Source organism: Heloderma suspectum, chromosome 4, assembly GCF_057233095.1.
Source record: "Heloderma suspectum isolate Gila_16-S chromosome 4, 16-S_ref, whole genome shotgun sequence".
Taxonomy (NCBI): Eukaryota; Metazoa; Chordata; class Lepidosauria; order Squamata; family Helodermatidae; genus Heloderma; species Heloderma suspectum.
Window position 1 is genome coordinate 173,878,123 of NC_139461.1, and position 16,934 is coordinate 173,895,056.

At 43.7% G+C, this 16,934-nt stretch overlaps 1 protein-coding gene across 4 annotated transcripts in view; it reads left to right on the forward strand.

The window, feature by feature from the left end:
* LAMC1 (laminin subunit gamma 1) overlaps positions 1-16,934 on the forward strand; it is a 165,445-nt gene that overhangs the window by 135,116 nt on the left and 13,395 nt on the right. For all 4 annotated transcript variants that reach the window (XM_084851318.1, XM_084851319.1, XM_084851320.1 and 1 more), the window contains 9 exons: positions 227-448; positions 1,478-1,666; positions 4,868-5,113; positions 6,232-6,385; positions 7,677-7,819; positions 10,904-11,082; positions 11,648-11,804; positions 12,782-12,987; positions 14,697-14,776. In XM_084851318.1, coding sequence (XP_084707444.1) covers positions 227-448; positions 1,478-1,666; positions 4,868-5,113; positions 6,232-6,385; positions 7,677-7,819; positions 10,904-11,082; positions 11,648-11,804; positions 12,782-12,987; positions 14,697-14,776 — 1,576 coding nt within the window. The remainder of the gene's footprint in view (positions 1-226; positions 449-1,477; positions 1,667-4,867; positions 5,114-6,231; positions 6,386-7,676; positions 7,820-10,903; positions 11,083-11,647; positions 11,805-12,781; positions 12,988-14,696; positions 14,777-16,934) is intronic.

A 16,934-nucleotide genomic window follows, 5' to 3' on the forward strand; every position in this document is an offset into this window, starting at 1 on the left:
AGGGAGGGTAAAGCTTGTTGACCCTAGTGGGCCACAATTGTGAGACCCCTAATTGGCAATCGTAAACATATCCAGCTGTGTGCGTTTTCTGTTTTTGTTTTGTTTGTTATGCCTGGATATGGTCGAGGTTCTTTGCTCCATGGCTGTGCCATGGAAACTGCTCTAGGCTTCTGCACCTCTAGTCATTAAAACTTATTAATCTGCATGCATGACACATCTTTCCCAGGTGCTGGATATTTGGATGATGTCACGATCGTGAGTGCTCAGCCTGGGCCTGGAATCCCAGCAACGTGGGTGGAGAGCTGTACGTGCCCCACAGGATACCTAGGGCAGTTCTGTGAACGATGTGCCCAGGGCTACAGGAGGGAGACCCCGAGCCTTGGCCCCTACAGTCCATGTGTGCCATGTTTCTGCAACAGGCACAGTGAAACCTGCAACCCCGAATCTGGTAAAGGAGAGCGCATATAGATGGTGCTGGATTTTGTTTGAGGTTGTTCGTTAGGCCCTGAGTGTGATGCTTACCCTGGCAGCTGCATTTGAGGCCTCGTAGGCTCTTCACGTCCCCTGGCAACTACTGAACTAGTCATTGCAGTACCCTATTCTTAGCTGAACTGATACCACCTAATCACAGCAGAGAACAGAACAAGCCAGTAGCTCCCTCTTCTGGCAAACAGAAAATAGAGAGTAAAGTGCTTGGGTCTGGTTCCCTGGTCTCTGGTCTGAGCCCCCATCACCTTACAAAGACTTAAACCAAGCAACCAGGATTGAAATCCCTTCTTGGCCTAAGATAATAGGGAGGAATTTCCCCCTCTTATCAATTGACTGTTCTTAATTATTTGAAATGTATTGTTTATTAATATTTATTATGACATATTTTAAAAAGAATGGGCAGTCCCCAATGATGGTGCAGTGCTGGCGCAACATCACAGGCACTTGCTAGTGCAAAGGGGGGAAAGTGATGAAATGCTGCTGTGTTTTTTACTTTTCCTTTGCCCTAGCAAGTGCTAACGGCATTCTGGTAGTGTTCGTTTGCGCCAGTGCAACATCATTAGCGCTAGTGCTGTGCCACCATTGGATGCTACCCTATGTCCTGTCTTTCAGCAATATTTCTCTCGGGGACAGTCAGCAGTCAACGAAAAGACACTTAAGGGAACAATCCTGTGCATGTTCGGACAGAAAAAAGTCCTGCAACTCCCAGCATTCCCCAGCCAGCATGCTGGGATTTGTAAGATTTTTTTCTGTCCAAGCATGCATAGCATTGCGCCCTAAAACAATAAAAGTTTTTTTTAAAAAAAACAAAGATATAAAGCATTCTAGTCCTGTCCTTTGTCCGAACCCAAAGCCTGGGCGTATAATTCTGAATATGACCACATGCTGACAAAGATGCTAGGTCCAGAGAGGTTCCTGCAAGCCAGCTGTCCATGTGGCTGTAATACACCAGGGAATAAAACCTCCCTCTTTTCACCACCGCATACAGGAGCCTGTGACTGCAGGGACAACACAGCAGGTCCCCACTGCGAGAAGTGCAGTGATGGCTATTATGGAGAAGCAACCTCAGGCACCTCTGCAGATTGCCAGCCATGTCCCTGCCCAGGGGGCTCGACCTGTGCCATAGTACCCAAAACCAAGGAGGTGGTGTGCACCAATTGTCCAGCTGGTACCACAGGTATGCTACCTTGCGTGAAGTTCTCATTATGCACAGGCTGCTTGCCAGAGGTTTGTTGTGCTGCATAATGGCGGGGGGGGGGGGGGAGGAATTGGTTGAACAGTATCCTGTACAATTTTGATTTAACGTATCAAGCACAGGATTTTGCAAACTTCATTCATAGTCAGCCTCCTTCATGCAAGGGAGTGAGGAGGCGGAATAGGGACTGATGGAATGTTTATGCCTTCCCAAGGTTAACAGTGAATAATCATAGAGTGCAGCTGAGCTGGAAATGCCAATTCTCATGCCAGCTCTGGGGAGAAGAAAAGAAAAGGATACCATATGGGCCGACAGTTTAAACCCCAGGGGCTTTACCCAGGCCCTTTAGGTGTCCCTTATGCACTCAACACAAATTATTGAACCAGGTAGTATTACTAGTATCAGCCTACCTCCCATCCTGCCCCAGTTCCCTTTAAAGAAGATGCTGATGTCAAGGAGTGCTTGCATTAGGGATGTCGGAGAAATGTGCAGCGGAATCAAAGGAGTTCAGATTTCTATGAATCTGACCCACAGATTCTACAGCGGACCGGCTTTTTCTGAGTTGCACAGATTCTGTGGACTCGCAGACCATTTTTTTACTTTCCAGAATTTCATGCAAATTTAGTCATGGAAATATATGTACAATAAAAAAACACCTGCCAAAAATGCAGATTTCCCCCATAGGCTGAAGCATGAAAAATTGCATTGGGGGGATTTTTGTGTTTTGTGGGGGGTTGCACATGGCGGGGGGTTGCACATTTCAGAAGTGTGAATTTGTACAAATTCGGGAAATTTGAAAAAATCTGATTCCATCAATGAGTGGGGTGACAGAAGGAAAGATACCTGACGATCTGTGAAATGCAGATGGAACAGATTTCACAAAATCCGTACATCCCTAGCTTGTATGACGACGAGTGCAGAGCAGTGGTGAATTCTTTTTCTATAGCAGTTATGCACAATCCCTTAGGTAACTGATTGTGGATTTGACCTTGCAGCCCATTTAAGTGAGCCACCCTTGCTATAAGAGCTGTGGGTGGCAGATATCCAAGGAACCATAAAAAAGCACATGAAAAATGAGGAACTGGCCCATTTGGCCTTTGGCCCCACCAGCCATTACAGCCAGTAGAAGCGTTTGCATACATACAGTTCTGCTACTTCCTGTCTTTGTGACTTGCCAGACAGTTTGGAATTGGCCTCTAGGAGTAAAAAAAGGGTTTGCCATTCTTGCCTCCTGATTCATTCTAGCCTTCATATCATTGCACAAGTTGTCTGTATCCAGGAGTCAGCTTGATGATATTGTGCAAGCAAGGACAGAAGACACTTTGCACTGCATTTCTGAATGCTGAATTTGTTGAGGCTTGTGTGTGTGGTTCCTTTGTATTTCTTATCTGACTGAACAGCCATGGGACAGACCTGAATTCCTGTTTCTCTGAAGCTCACTTTTTTGCTAACTTTTTGCATAGACAACAAATTACAATAACTAAACAGTGATTGTGGGGCTTTGTAGAAATATGGCAGCTTTAGAACCCAACTTGATGGATGTTTTGTGGAGTACCCCCCCCTTTTAAAGATGTACTTTTCATTCAGTTAGTCTCATGAAGTGCATTTCCTTTCAACGCAAGTACTAAAACATCAGAAAAAATAATCTCCTGGTCTAACATGCCTTCTGATGCAAATATGACGCTTAAACCTAGCATGTTTTGGTTCATCCTGACCCAGACTCCTGAACCAGATGCTCTGTTGATCAGTTATCTTGATGTTAAAACTCTTTTTTCCCCTGTCTTACAGTCTCTTTATCTTTTTTTTCTGGATTGTACGTTTGATCATGGCTTTTTACTCTTAATTTTGCTCTTCTTTTCCTAGGTTATTATTTTTAAATGTTGCTTCACTTTACTTTTCAACTCTTTTTTCTCTTTACTCCTTGATCTTTCCAGTCTTCTGACTTTCTTCTTGTCAGATGACATAACTTCTGTTTCTGATCTTTGTTCTTTTCCCCTGACATCCCCTTATCTTTGGAATTTGTAACCAGCTATAGTCTGGTCAATTCAAATCCCTTCCCATTTTCAGAAAGCACCTAAAGTCTATCCACACTGCTGTGTAGCTTTCCTTGTGTCATTTGAATCTAGTTTTCTGATACCAATATCTTACTGCATTTTCTTTTTTATCATGTAAGGAAATTACCAATAAAATCAGTTTTTAAAAGAAACATCTAAAATGTTAGCATATGCTAACACTTCCTTTTGAGGGATATTCTCATCCAATTCTCCTTCTTTCCCTTTTCAAGTTGCCTTCTTTTTCATTTCTTTTGTTCCCTGTATTTTTAAATTATATTGTAAGCCTGCTGGGAAGAACATTGTTGCTTTTATCTCTGTACAGCAACTAGTATGTATTTGGTGCTTGAAAAGTGATCATGTTTTAATAACTGAGCATTTCATTCAGAGAGTGTTATATAGTAGCTAGAGCATTAGACTGGGGCATAGAAAATGCAGGTTCATATACCCAAGGCTAGGGACATGCAAATCAGCAAAACCTGAACTCACCCAGGTTCTCCAAATCCCACTGAAAGCTAATTCTGACTTGTGTCCATATCAGATTGTGACTTTGTTTTTCTTTTTTCACACAAAAATGTATGCGTATTTTTGTCTCCATTATTTCCAAATCTACGCTTCAGTTCTGCTCATCTTTGAAATGTACACATTTTTCTGCTATTGATTAAGGTGTGTTTGTGCACATTTTTCAAAAGTGCACATTTTTGCCTACCCATTTTTCAAACATGTTTTTTGGGTGCCATGGATCCTTTGGGATTTTATTATATTAAGTGTCATTGAAGTATTATAACAAGTTTCCTCTTGTTTCTCAGTGGCCCCTTTTTGGCTACAATCCAATCAGCACCCACCTCCTGAGTTCACTATTAGGAGAGATAAATGCAAGATCCATGCCCATCATTTGTTTTTTTGTGTGGATTAGAGTATTTGAGTTATTGTATCTCAAATTATACATCTTTGGTTTTATATATGACTATATATACTCTGTGTGTGTGTGTGTGTGTGTGTGTGTGTGTAAAATAATTATATAATGAAAAGCCCTCCTTGTTACATTTTCTATGTTTTATAGGAAAAATATTAGAAATAATTCTTTTTGCTTTCTAGTGTATATGAATGTATATGTTTCCTGCCCTTGTAGGTAAAAGGTGTGAGCTGTGTGATGATGGCTATTTTGGAGATCCCCTGGGCACAAATGGCCCTGCCAGGCTTTGCCGCCTCTGCCAGTGCAGCGACAACATTGACCCCAACGCTGTTGGGAACTGCAACCGCTTGACGGGAGAATGTCTGAAGTGCATCTATAACACAGCTGGTTTCTACTGTGACCGGTGCAAAGACGGATTCTTTGGCAATCCCTTAGCTCAGAATCCAGAGGACAAATGCAGAGGTGAGTTTCTTCCCTGTATGTAGTATGTTTTTTGTTTCAATCCAGTGGTCTAGAACACCAGGTGCTGTTCCCTCCATCCACTAAGAGGCATGCTCTTTTTTCCAGAAGAAGGACTTGGCTGGAGGATGAACTAGGACTCATCTCTCACTTCCTCCCCACAGGCATTCTTTTTCCTGCTTCCACAGTGCATGGACATGGGTCTCTGAGTGTGTTTTCCTGCATTAAAACCAGGATCTTGTGATTGCGCAATGGCCCTGATCCAGAAGGATGCACACACATCCAAATCCTTGGGAGAGTTGCTTTGAAGAAGCTGTTCACGTAGGACTTCTGCATATGGTGGAGAAGCCGAAAGATGGGAAACGTGAGGTGTTTGCACTTCATGTTCTCCGCACATCTCCATGTCTACAGCAGCTCTCAGTCCTATTAGTCGGAAATGTGTACATGAAGAGTGAGATTTGTATAGAAGTAACTACTGCAAAGGAACAAGCTTCATTGTTTCAGTACTATACAATCCTCACTCTTCTCTTGGGACACCTTGAGAGATTTCTAGATTGATGGATTGATTGAAATCATCAACAGTAAATTTAGTCACAGCAAGCAAGATGGCTTTAGCCACTCACTGGGAGGAGTCTAGAATCCCCTCCATTGATAAATGGTTGCAGAAAATCTGAAGATAGTCAAGCTTACTCCATCAGAATGAGAGAAATTGGTGAAACCAGAGATGTTTTCCAAATTTTGTAGCTTCCTTTATTTGTTATTGAGAAACTAGTAATTGAGAAGCAGTCCAGAGGTTTTTACAGTCATGCAACATTTTGTCTTGGATTTGTATAGAATATTTTGCCATGCCTTTTTCAATGAATGACTGCAATACATATGTATGTATTATGACATTTCTAATAATTAAAAGACTAAAATACAAACTAGAGCTTTTTCATTTCCCCTGCATGGTGACCCTTTACATGAGTGGAGACACGAGACTTCTTTTTCCGAGAGGATGGAGAAGCATGGAGGCGAGAAACGCAGTGCACCTGGGCTTCTGCAACCCTAACCTAAAGCTGCACTCTGAATCCTTGCTTATGAGAAAACTTATGTTGATCGGTTCGCTTTTGTTCTTGCAGCTTGCAACTGTAATCCGTATGGCACAACAAACCTACAGACAAGCTGCAACCAAGTAACGGGGCAGTGTGAATGCCTTTCACATGTCACAGAGAGGGACTGCAGCTCCTGCGAGCCAGGTTTCTACAACCTGCAGAGTGGACGTGGCTGTGAAAGGTGAGCTGCACTCTGAAATTGGCACGAGAACTCTTTGGGGGAAGGTGTTGGTTGGGAGATAATGGTAGTTGAAGCAGGACAGCCCAGAAGGAGATGTACTATGGGTTTCGTTAAAGCCAGCTCTTAATATTTTCAAATTGAATTTCAAGGACAGTTTCTCAAATTTCCAAATGTGCCCATAGCTCCAAAAGGTTGTCTACTCCTAACCTAGCCTGATACAGAGTTCTAGAGAACTCAGAAGCTTGCACAATCTGAGGCTGGCATTTTCGTTGGTCCTAATGAAGGTATTGCCTAACTGTGGATTTTGTATTTCACCCCTCACCCCTGGATATGTTATTGTTGTATTTCCCATCCACCCCAAAATTAAGATAAGATAAATAATTTAAACGAAGAAAGGAACTTAACCACACAGAGGACTGGAGCCAAAAAGGATTGTGGGTAATTTCAGATATTTTACTCTACAACTAAGTTGCATTATTTCAAATAATTACATTATTGTTACATATCAGGTTTCCATGGTTAGAGCAAGACACTGCTTCTAATCGGATGCGCATGGAGCAAGAAGCCTTGACAGTCAAATTTTGAAATATTACTTTGGGCTGAAAAGGAAAATAGGAAAGACCTGGATATTTGTACTGTATTTATCAAAACAACTGTGCATTGACAGTTCAGCCAATGATTTGTGGTTGTCTAAAACAACCTTCCCCAACCTGGTGCTCTGTTGTACTACAGATCTGTTGTACTACAACTCCCATCATTCCAAGCCAGTATGGTCATTGGCCTTGCTGGCTGGGAGTTGCAATGGAACACACATCTGGAGGGGCACCAGGGCATGGAAGGCTGCTTTAAGGCTTGGGTGGTACTGAAAATATTCAAACATACACTTTATATTTACTTCGTACAAGGCAACTTAAGTGTTAAGACCATTTGTTAGACTGGATGAAGGTCTTTATCTTTCTACAATTTGAGAATTGATGTCAGTGCTCCTCAAATAATGGAATAGAGGTCTGTTGTTGAGGTTATTTCCTGAAAACTAGATACCTTCTGCATTGGGGTGGCCAATTCGGACATCACATTAAGCCAGGGTTTCACTTTCCATTTACTGTGGGAGCGGCTCAACAGACCATGGCCTTTCTGTCCATGGTTTGTTGATGATGTGTGAACCTGCAGCTCTGGCTTGTCTCTGTCTGCAGCAAGCCGGAGAAAGAAGCCAAGAACAAGCCATGTAGTCTTATTACCTTAAGTATGTGCATTGATGCAATGTGCATTGTTCCTTCTTCTTGTCCTCTAGGTGTGACTGCCATCCATTGGGTTCCACAAACGGCCACTGTGATGTACAGAACGGGCAATGCGAGTGCCAGCCAGGCATCACTGGCCAGCGTTGCGAGAGGTGTGAGGCCAACCATTTTGGATTTGGTCCTGAAGGCTGCAAACGTAAGGGGGAGCGGGGAACATTACTTTTCTGTCCCATCAACCCCTCTTCCAGTTGTTGACTGCCCCTTTTCCTCTGTATCGAAAATCTGCTTGTCAACTTTAGCGTATTTATGGACTTGGTCATCACAAGAGGCTCTTTTCTCACTCCCCCCTTGTCTGTTTCCTGCATATTGTGTGAGTTTCAAGTCCATTGAGGTTGTTTCTGCAGTTGAACAAGTCTTACTTTCTCCCTCTAGGGCATTATGATTACATATACTTGTAGACCATCTGCTGCTCCTTGTCATAAACACTTGCTCTGAATTTTGTCCCAGAACTGACCTGTTTTCTGGCTGTTACACTCCTACGCCTCTGCTTTGGAATGTGGCCTTTAGCTGCTAACTCAGGCTTGAGAACATGCAAGTGTGTAAAATTGGGACATACATTCCTATTTATCTAAATCCTCCCATCTGTTTCCCTAACATTTCAAGCATAAATTAAATGTTACTTAATGTTGGGTGGATGGTTATGGGTATAGTGGTCCAGTGTACATCTAGTGCTGACTCCCTGCAAACCAGGGCTTTGCAGATCAGGAGCCAGACCCAGAAATGTCTGGTGGGTTCTCTTCTTCCCTCTCCAAAGCAATTCCTTCCCTTCCCAGCATTTGCCATAGTTTGTATTGTAAGTATGCTGTACAAACCTCTAAATGAAAGCTTGCAACCATTGTTTGAAGTGTGTTTGGGAACCATGGTTTGTGGTGTTAAACCAAGGGTCCCCGGCCATTTTGGACCCATGCTTGCATTTGGGAATTTGAGATACTGCTGTGGGCACCACCACAAAATGCCTAATCAGTGGATCGCTGCTTTGCCCTCTCCTTTTCACATCTATAGATCTTAGGCTGCATCTTATTCAGCAAAAACCTTTGCTTCGTGTCTGTTGGACGCCGCAACGTCTTTTTAATAAGCAATTGTCTAATTCAGCTAATTGCTGACAGTGCAATACAGCTAATGCATCTTTTAAACATATGTTTTGGCAGTGTCCAGTAGTTGCTTCTTTTTGCGGGCCAGTTATTACACAGAAAGATTTTGTACCAGAATAGTCTTTAATATTCACTGATGTACATGCTCTTTTAAATTATTTACCTGGTTCGTGGAAATTAACAAATAGTCAGCATAAATGGACCCTTTTGACAGCTAAAAGACTGATATTACAACATTGGAAGGATAAACACTCACCTCTTATAGTGCAATGGATTGAGGACCTTGCTTACAAGACTTTCACTATCTGAAAGGGTGGCATATAGATGTCACCTTCAAATGGATACTCATTTGAATATTTGGGCCACTTTTGTTGCAGCCCATCTATAACTGCTATAAAAGTAGTATGTATTTCATACAAATCCATGCATTTATATTAAAAAACGGGGAATATTTTCCAGTTCCCTTGGGCACCACATTGGGCACCCATTTGTGGGTGCCATTGGAGGTGCCTGTGGGCACCACGGCATCCGCGGGTGCTACAGTGGGGCCTCTGTGTTAAACCATGGTTGCCCATGGCAAAGGAACGAGGGAGGGATCACTGTGGAGAGGGGAGGAGGGAGGGCAAGGAAGCATGCTTTCCTGAGGTTTGCTTCCAATTTGCAAAATGTCGCTTCTTTGCAGCCAGCATTTGGGCCACTGAGCACATAGTACTGCCCTGGCAACATAGGCATGTCCTCATGTGAATGGATTCCACCTGTTTAAATGTGACTTGAGAAGCAAAAACTAAATGTCAGAGAGACGTTTCTAGCCCTCACCTGCAGTCTGAAGTCACACAGTCCAGATACCATTTTACCACCTCACTGGCTGTTTGTAAGAATGTATTTCTTTCTAGACAAGTGACCATGCTTGTTTGCTGCTAATGTAGTGCCTGGTTACTACAGCGTCTGCTTTTCTGGCTAGCAGCTATGTACTGGAGGTGTAAAGTGTAGGCATATGTAAGTTTGCAGTCACAAAGAGCAACACCCTCATGCAACCCAGATGGAGCAGGTAAGCCTCACTGAGGTCAGTAGAACTACTTGTGGGTAAGTTTGCATAGTTATATCTTTATGGTAAAAGACATGTCAAATATGGGATATTCATGACACGTGTTTCCCCAAAAAACTTAGCTGCATGGCTAAACAGATCCCATCACGGATGGTTTTTTCATAGGTATTGCATATGAAAGGGCATAGAGGACATCCCATTCAAATGTTAGTGCAACCTTTCGACAACTTTTACCTTTATGAAGACCTAGGATGAAAGCGAGAACGTATGTGCATATATATTTGGACCAGTACTAACTTGCACACTCGTTTTTGTTCACATCTCTGTTCTTACCAAAGCTGGGTTTGGAGACATCAGCAGAACCAATCTGAAAGAACAACTTCTTGCTTTCATCCAAGGCCTTCATGAGGACAGCATCATCCAAGAGGTTGTGCTTACATTTGAAACAAATGTCCACAGTGCCATACACATTCCATCTGATGCAATGGGCCATGTCCACAAAAGCTTATGCCATAACAAATTCATTAGTCTTTAAGGTGCCACAAGACCCATGGTTGTTTTTTTCTGCAAGAAACATGGCTACCCCTCTGGGTACAGTCTGGAAACTGTGAAAATAATGTCACCAATGATGGGATCTCTCTAGCCTCTGCAACAAAGCCCTTTTTTGGAAAGATGCTAGGCAGATCATTTGCAAAAAGATGCAACTATACAGATTTAATCACAAATAGTCCCATTGCATTCAGTGAGTCTTGCCTACTCCAGATGATTTGCAAACTTCCATGTCCATACAACTTTCAGTTTCAATAAGCAGCTGGTAGCCAGAAATGCACAATTTTCACAGGAACACACCATAAAGGCTGTAGAGCAGACTGAGAGTTCTGTGTGCCTTTAGAGATGAATAAATGTTAGTTTTGTTAATCCTGTGGCACTTTAAAGATGTTAATTAATTGATCTTCAAGTTACCCAAGAGTCTCTGTTTAAGGTACCACAAGAATTCTCTTTATGTTCTGGAAAAGATTCATTTAGGCCCTTTTTTCTCATTTCCCTCTTCCCTATCATTATTTTATACCTTGCATTTCCTCAGCTTGTGACTGTGACCCTGAAGGTTCTCGCTCTCTTCAGTGCAAAGAGGATGGTCATTGTGAGTGCAAAGAAGGTTTTGTGGGAAACCGCTGCGACCAGTGTGAAGAGAATTATTTCTATAATCGATCCTGGCCTGGCTGTCAAGAGTGTCCTGCATGTTACAGATTGGTGAAAGATCAGGTCAGACCTATAAGAAGATTTGTATGTGTGCCTTGTTTACTTTTGTAAGCAGGAAAATCAGTTATGGGCGGCGGGGAGTGCTCTGAGGCACAAAACAGGCCAGGTGATATGGAGTTGTGTGCTGAACTCCTCATCCCCCCATACACCATTCTGAACCCCCAGATCTCCATAACTATTACGGTGGCCCAACAGGTCGCACTTCACGTGCTATCAAAATTCTTTTTATGCACCCCAGCATTTTAACTGGAACCTTGACTGCGTGTGTATATTTTCTTCATTTGCTACTGCATGACGTAATCTTTTGTTTGTTTTTACAGATTGCTTATATTATTGTTTTTAATATTTGTGCTTTTACCCAGCACTGATCAAGTGCTAACTCCCAACAAAATACAATTTGCGAATTTGGGAACCTTGGAAAGGTATCTCCACCACCCACCCCGTCCTCCAGAGCTATTTTGACTAATTCATGGGAGCTGAGTGTCTCCTACCAGCATCTTAAATGCTTGGCACTTGACCTGGCTCTACACCCCTCAAGTTTCCTGAGCCCTCCCTTCTCTTTGTTTAGGTAGCAGAACAACGGGAGCGATTGAAGGAGCTGGAAAATCTTATAGCCAACATAGGAACAGGTGATGAAATGATAACTGACCAGGCTTTTGAAGACAGGTTGAAAGAAGCAGAGAGAGATGTCATGGACTTGCTTCGGGATGCACAAAGCATCAAAGGTAGGTGGATGCCCAGAGAAAAGACTTCTTCCTGGACATTCCTTTTGCCTTGGGACTGCCTTGAACTCTTTATTAGCCCATAATATGCAACAGAAGAGATGAGATGTTTGAAAGTAACACTGAAGGAACAGTGCCTCGGTATTGGAGGGTGATGGTGGTGGCAATATATGCAGGTACCAAATTTTAAAAGTCCAACTTTGATCCAAAAAGTATAAAATGGGCAGAAGACTCTTTTTCTCGTGTGCCCAGAGCAGAAAATACCTTGAATTTTTCAAAGATGGTACTCTCATGACACAGGCAGTGGAAACTGCAAAAAAAAACCCAAAACCCTTTTGCACTTGAAGTCAGGATTTAGGTTCTTCAGTGGGTGTTTTGTTTTTTTTCTCCTAACTCTCTGAGCAGTAGGAAGAAGCTGTACAACATTTACTTAATTTGTCGCCCATGGGTGCTTTATGGATTATCATAGTTGCCAAAAAGCCTGTGTTCTCGCCTGAAGGAATATGAAATCAAAACTTTGACAATGGGGGAAGACATTAGAGAGGTAACAAGCATGTGAGCAGGTACATTTTGTTTCAGGCAGGGATGAGGAAAGCCAAAGGCTTCACAGAAGAGGTGGGATTGGAGGAAGAACTTAAAATAATTTAGATTTAATCACTCTGCTTTGCTGCATTTAGTCCTAGTAGAGAAGTTCTGTCCCCTGAAGAAATCTTTTATTTGTTTAAAAGGCAGTTTCGTGAAGTTCATACACAAAATCCTATGCTCACATTTCTTTTTGACCATTGCCGTGAGCTTGGCAAATGCCTACATCGCAGCAAAATCTTGAAGGTGGTTACATCCTCCTTCCTTTGTATTTTCTGTTCACATCTCCTGAATATCTGGAACTATCAATCAAAGCATGAGGGAATACTTTATTCTTGTATGTGCCCACCTTTTTGTGTGATTCATTCAAATTCTCCTCGTTACTCTGCCTATTCCAGACGTAGATCAGGGCTTGATGGATCGCCTGCAGGACATCAACAGAACCCTGTCCAGCCAACTGGGTCGGTTAAGGAACATCCAGAACACAGTGGAAGAGACAGAAGACCTTGCTGACCGGGCCCAAGGCCGGGTGGACAACACACAGGAACTGATTGATGAAGCTTCGGATATGCTGCGCAGAGCAAGGATGGCCGTTGCCAATGTGGTGAGTAGTTTCTCTGTTCTTTATCAAAACTTCACACCTCGTAGCTGAAATACGCAGAGCTGTGTATATGCTGTAGTTGTCCTTTCTTTTTAAGGAATATTGGCTTTCTTCTTCTTGCTTCTTTTTAAAGCACACTTCTAGCTATTATGGTTGTAAAGCGATGCTTGAAAGTGTGTAAGCAGTGCTGAGTAGTATTGGTGAATTTAGGCAGACTGATAAATATGATTTCCAAAACAAATAGGAAGCAAAAGAAATTTATATCAAAGTATAAAAGTATGGAATAAATTTTGCAAAATAAGAGAGACTGTGTAAATGTGCATAATTTGCATAATTTACTCAGGTTGAAGAATTTGGATGTTCCTGAGTGCAGGTTTAGGTGGCCTCGTGCAGTTTTTTTTAATGCAGGCAATTACAGGCAATTCTGCCTATTTATTTATTTATTTCCTACCTTTTTTCCCCCTTAAAGAACCGCAGGTGGTGTACATAATCCTCCTCCATTTTATCCTCACAACAACAACCCTGTGAGGTGGGCTGGGCTGAGAATCTGTGACTGGCCCAAAGTCACCCAGTGAGCTTCCGTGGCCAAGTGGGGACTAGAATCCGGATCTCCCGGCTCCCAGTCCAACACTCTCGCCACTACGCCACCCTGGCTCTCAGTCAAATAACTAAGGCTGCAATCCTGTGTTAATTGAACTTGGAAGCACACCTCATTGAAGCTAGTGGGACTGACTTCCAAGTACACCTGCACTCACCTGAGGTTACAGGTATCTTTTCTTCCCCTAGCTTTTCTCTGCTATAAATGCACAGCCTGACAGTCCACTTTTAATGTACTGAAAGAACAGTCTTGAATTTACAAACCGTGTTTTTATGAAATACTCAAATTATAGGTAGCAGGAAAATGCTTCCTCTGCGTTTCTGCTTTATGTTTGAAACAGTTCAGTATGAAGCAATTACTTAATTGCTGTAGATTTCTGGTAAGCAGCTAGGTTTCTTATAGTGCTACCTTGTGCATGAATTTTGTGTAGAAATCCAATATCAGTTCCTGCTCCCCAAAGTGGCCGCTGGCCAGGCCTGTTGCACCCCGTTTCACACACTTCTCTCACCTCTGACTTAGTAACCAGTGCTTGGGGAGAGAGTTGGGGGAGGGAAGCAGGCAGTACATTGCAGGCCAGATTTAGTCCAGGTGCCTACAGTTGCTTATCACTCCTACAGCAATTTTGTAGAGCTGCAATTCTCAAATTTGAGTGCTTTGAAACTTTTTGCTCATGTGCCTGATATTAACGTCCAGTGCCAGATATTAAAAATGCCAGAAGCTGTTGGCAATCGGACAGTGAATGCTGTTGCACCTCTGCTTTCAAATATTAGCAACCCTGTCTCGGGTTCCCCCTCCTCTCCCTCATGCTGCATCAGCCACATCATGTGTTTCCCAGTCCCTACTGGCTGTCGCATGTGGGGCTGTAGGGGGGAGGAACACATGCCATGATGACGTCCAGTCACACACTTCACACCTACAGATTCTAAGGACAGCGGGGCAGGTGGGGATACACCACGGGATTGTCTGTCTCAGCAGCCACCCCATGTTTCTCATTGCATCCAGTTCCAGCGTGTACTTTGCCTTCACCGGTAAACTTAAAATACAAGCAACTGTTGCTCATATGTTTAGAGGTGTAAGAGATGGCTCCTGAAGGTATGTTTGGTTCCTTCCTCAGTCTATTACTCCACCAGAATCGACCAGTGACCCCAACAACATGACTCTCCTGGCAGAAGAAGCCCGTCAACTGGCCGCACGGTGAGACCCGTTGTATTATAACATCATACAGCCTGCGTGGTGGGAACACTGGGCTTTCACCCTGACCAGTGCTGGCTCCAGGTCTTTGAGGGCCCTTGGTCAAGACTCCCTCAAGGGTCCCCCGCCCTCAGTGCACCTGCCTTCTCACTGCCGTTGTCACCAGCTGCTATTGCTCTTCATCCTCTTCCTCATCCTTGCTACTTCCGCTTGCTTGCTTGACAGGCAGAGAGCCAGTGAGCAAGCAGGCCGTGGCATCTGCTGCTCCTCCTCCTCACCACCACCATTTTCTGGGCCAGAGCAAAAGGCAGGTGGGCAATCAAGTTTCAGTGGTGAAGAGGAGGAACAAGTCCTGGGGGCTCTTGTTAGTGGGCCCCTGCTGGAGTGTGGGCCCCCAGCAGGGGCCCAACCATGCCTACCCTTGACGCTGGCCCTGACCCTGACGATGTCCGTATTTAACACATTGTCAAGAAACACAGGGCTACCCCCTCGCTTCCCCCTTTCCCCCCTCCCAACATATCTTCAGCCACACATGCCCTTCCTGTTATTGCTCTGCCTACTCTGTAGAACCACCACCTTTCCGACCTCCTCATCAATTTGTGGGAGCTGTGTCCTGCCCCAGTCTCCCCTTTTCTGGCTCCAAAACCTTCTCCCTCCCCCCCAAATTCCCTTTCTTCTCAACTCTCTCTTTGGCGCTATTGGTGATAGAAAGAAGACAGCCCATTATGGAGCAGTCACAAAGCATACCCCTCTTCTGATCAAACTGTCCCGCTTCCAGTTATTTGAGCTATTTAAGATCCTAAAAGATGATGCGGTTAAAGTGCTGCACTCAATATGCCAACAAATTTGGAACACTCAACAATGGCCACAAGACTGGAAAAGGTCAGTTTACATTCCAATTCCAAAGAAGGGCAACGCCAAAGAGTGCTCAAACTACCGTACAGTTGCGCTCATTTCACATGCCAGCAAGGTTATGCTCAAAATCCTACAAGCTAGGCTTCAGCACTATGTGAACTGAGAACTACCGGAAGTACAAGCTGGGTTTCGAAGAGGCAGAGGAAGTAGAGATCAAATCTCCAACATTCGCTGCATCATGGAGAAAGCAAGAGAATTCCAGAAAAAACGTCTATTTCTGCTTCACTGACTACGCTAAAGCCTTTGATTGTGTGGATCACAACAAACTGTGGCAAATTCTGAAAGAGATGGGAGTACCAGACCACCTTACCTGTCTCCTGAGAAACCTGTACGAGGGTCAAGAAGCAACAGTAAGAACCAGACATGGAACAACCGAGTGGTTCAAAATTGGGAAAGGAGTACGACAAGGCTGTATATTGTCGCCCTGCTTATTTAATTTTTATGCAGAGTACATCATGAGAAACGCTGGGTTGGATGAATCACAGGTCGGAATTAAGATTGCTGGGAGAATTATCAACAACCTCAGATACGCAGACGATACCACCCTAATGGCAGAAAGCGAAGAGGATCTCAAGAGCCTCTTGTTGAGGGTGAAAGAGGAGAGTGCAAAAGCTGGTTTGAAACTCAACATTAAAAAAACTCAGATCATGGCATCTGGCCCCATCACTTCCTGGCATATAGAAGGGAAGAAATGGAATCAGTGACAGATTTTATTTTCTTGGGCTCCAAGATCACTGCAGACGGTGACTGTAGCCATGAAATTAAAAGACGCTCGTTCCTTGGGAGGAAAGCTATGGCAAACCTAGACAGCATAGTAAGAAGCAGAGACATCACCTTGCCGACAAAGGTTCGTATAATCAAAGTTATGGTTTTCCCAGTAGCAACGTATGGCTGTGAGAGGTGGACTATAAGGAAGGCTGAGCGCCGAAGAATCGATGCTTTCGAACTGTGGTGCTGGAGAAGACTCTTACGAGTCCCCTGGACTGCAAGGAGGTCAAATCAGTCAATCCTAAAGGAAATCAACCCTGAGTGCTCATTGGAAGGACAGATCCTGAAGCTGAAGCTCAAATATTTTGGCCACCTAATGCGAAGAGAAAACTCCCTGGAAAAGACCCTGATGCTGGGAAAGACTGAAGGCAAAAGGAGAAGGGGACGGCAGAGGATGAGATGGCTAGATAGCATCACCGATGCAATGAATATGGACTTACGCACACTCCGGGAGAGAGCGGAGGACAGGAAGGCCTGG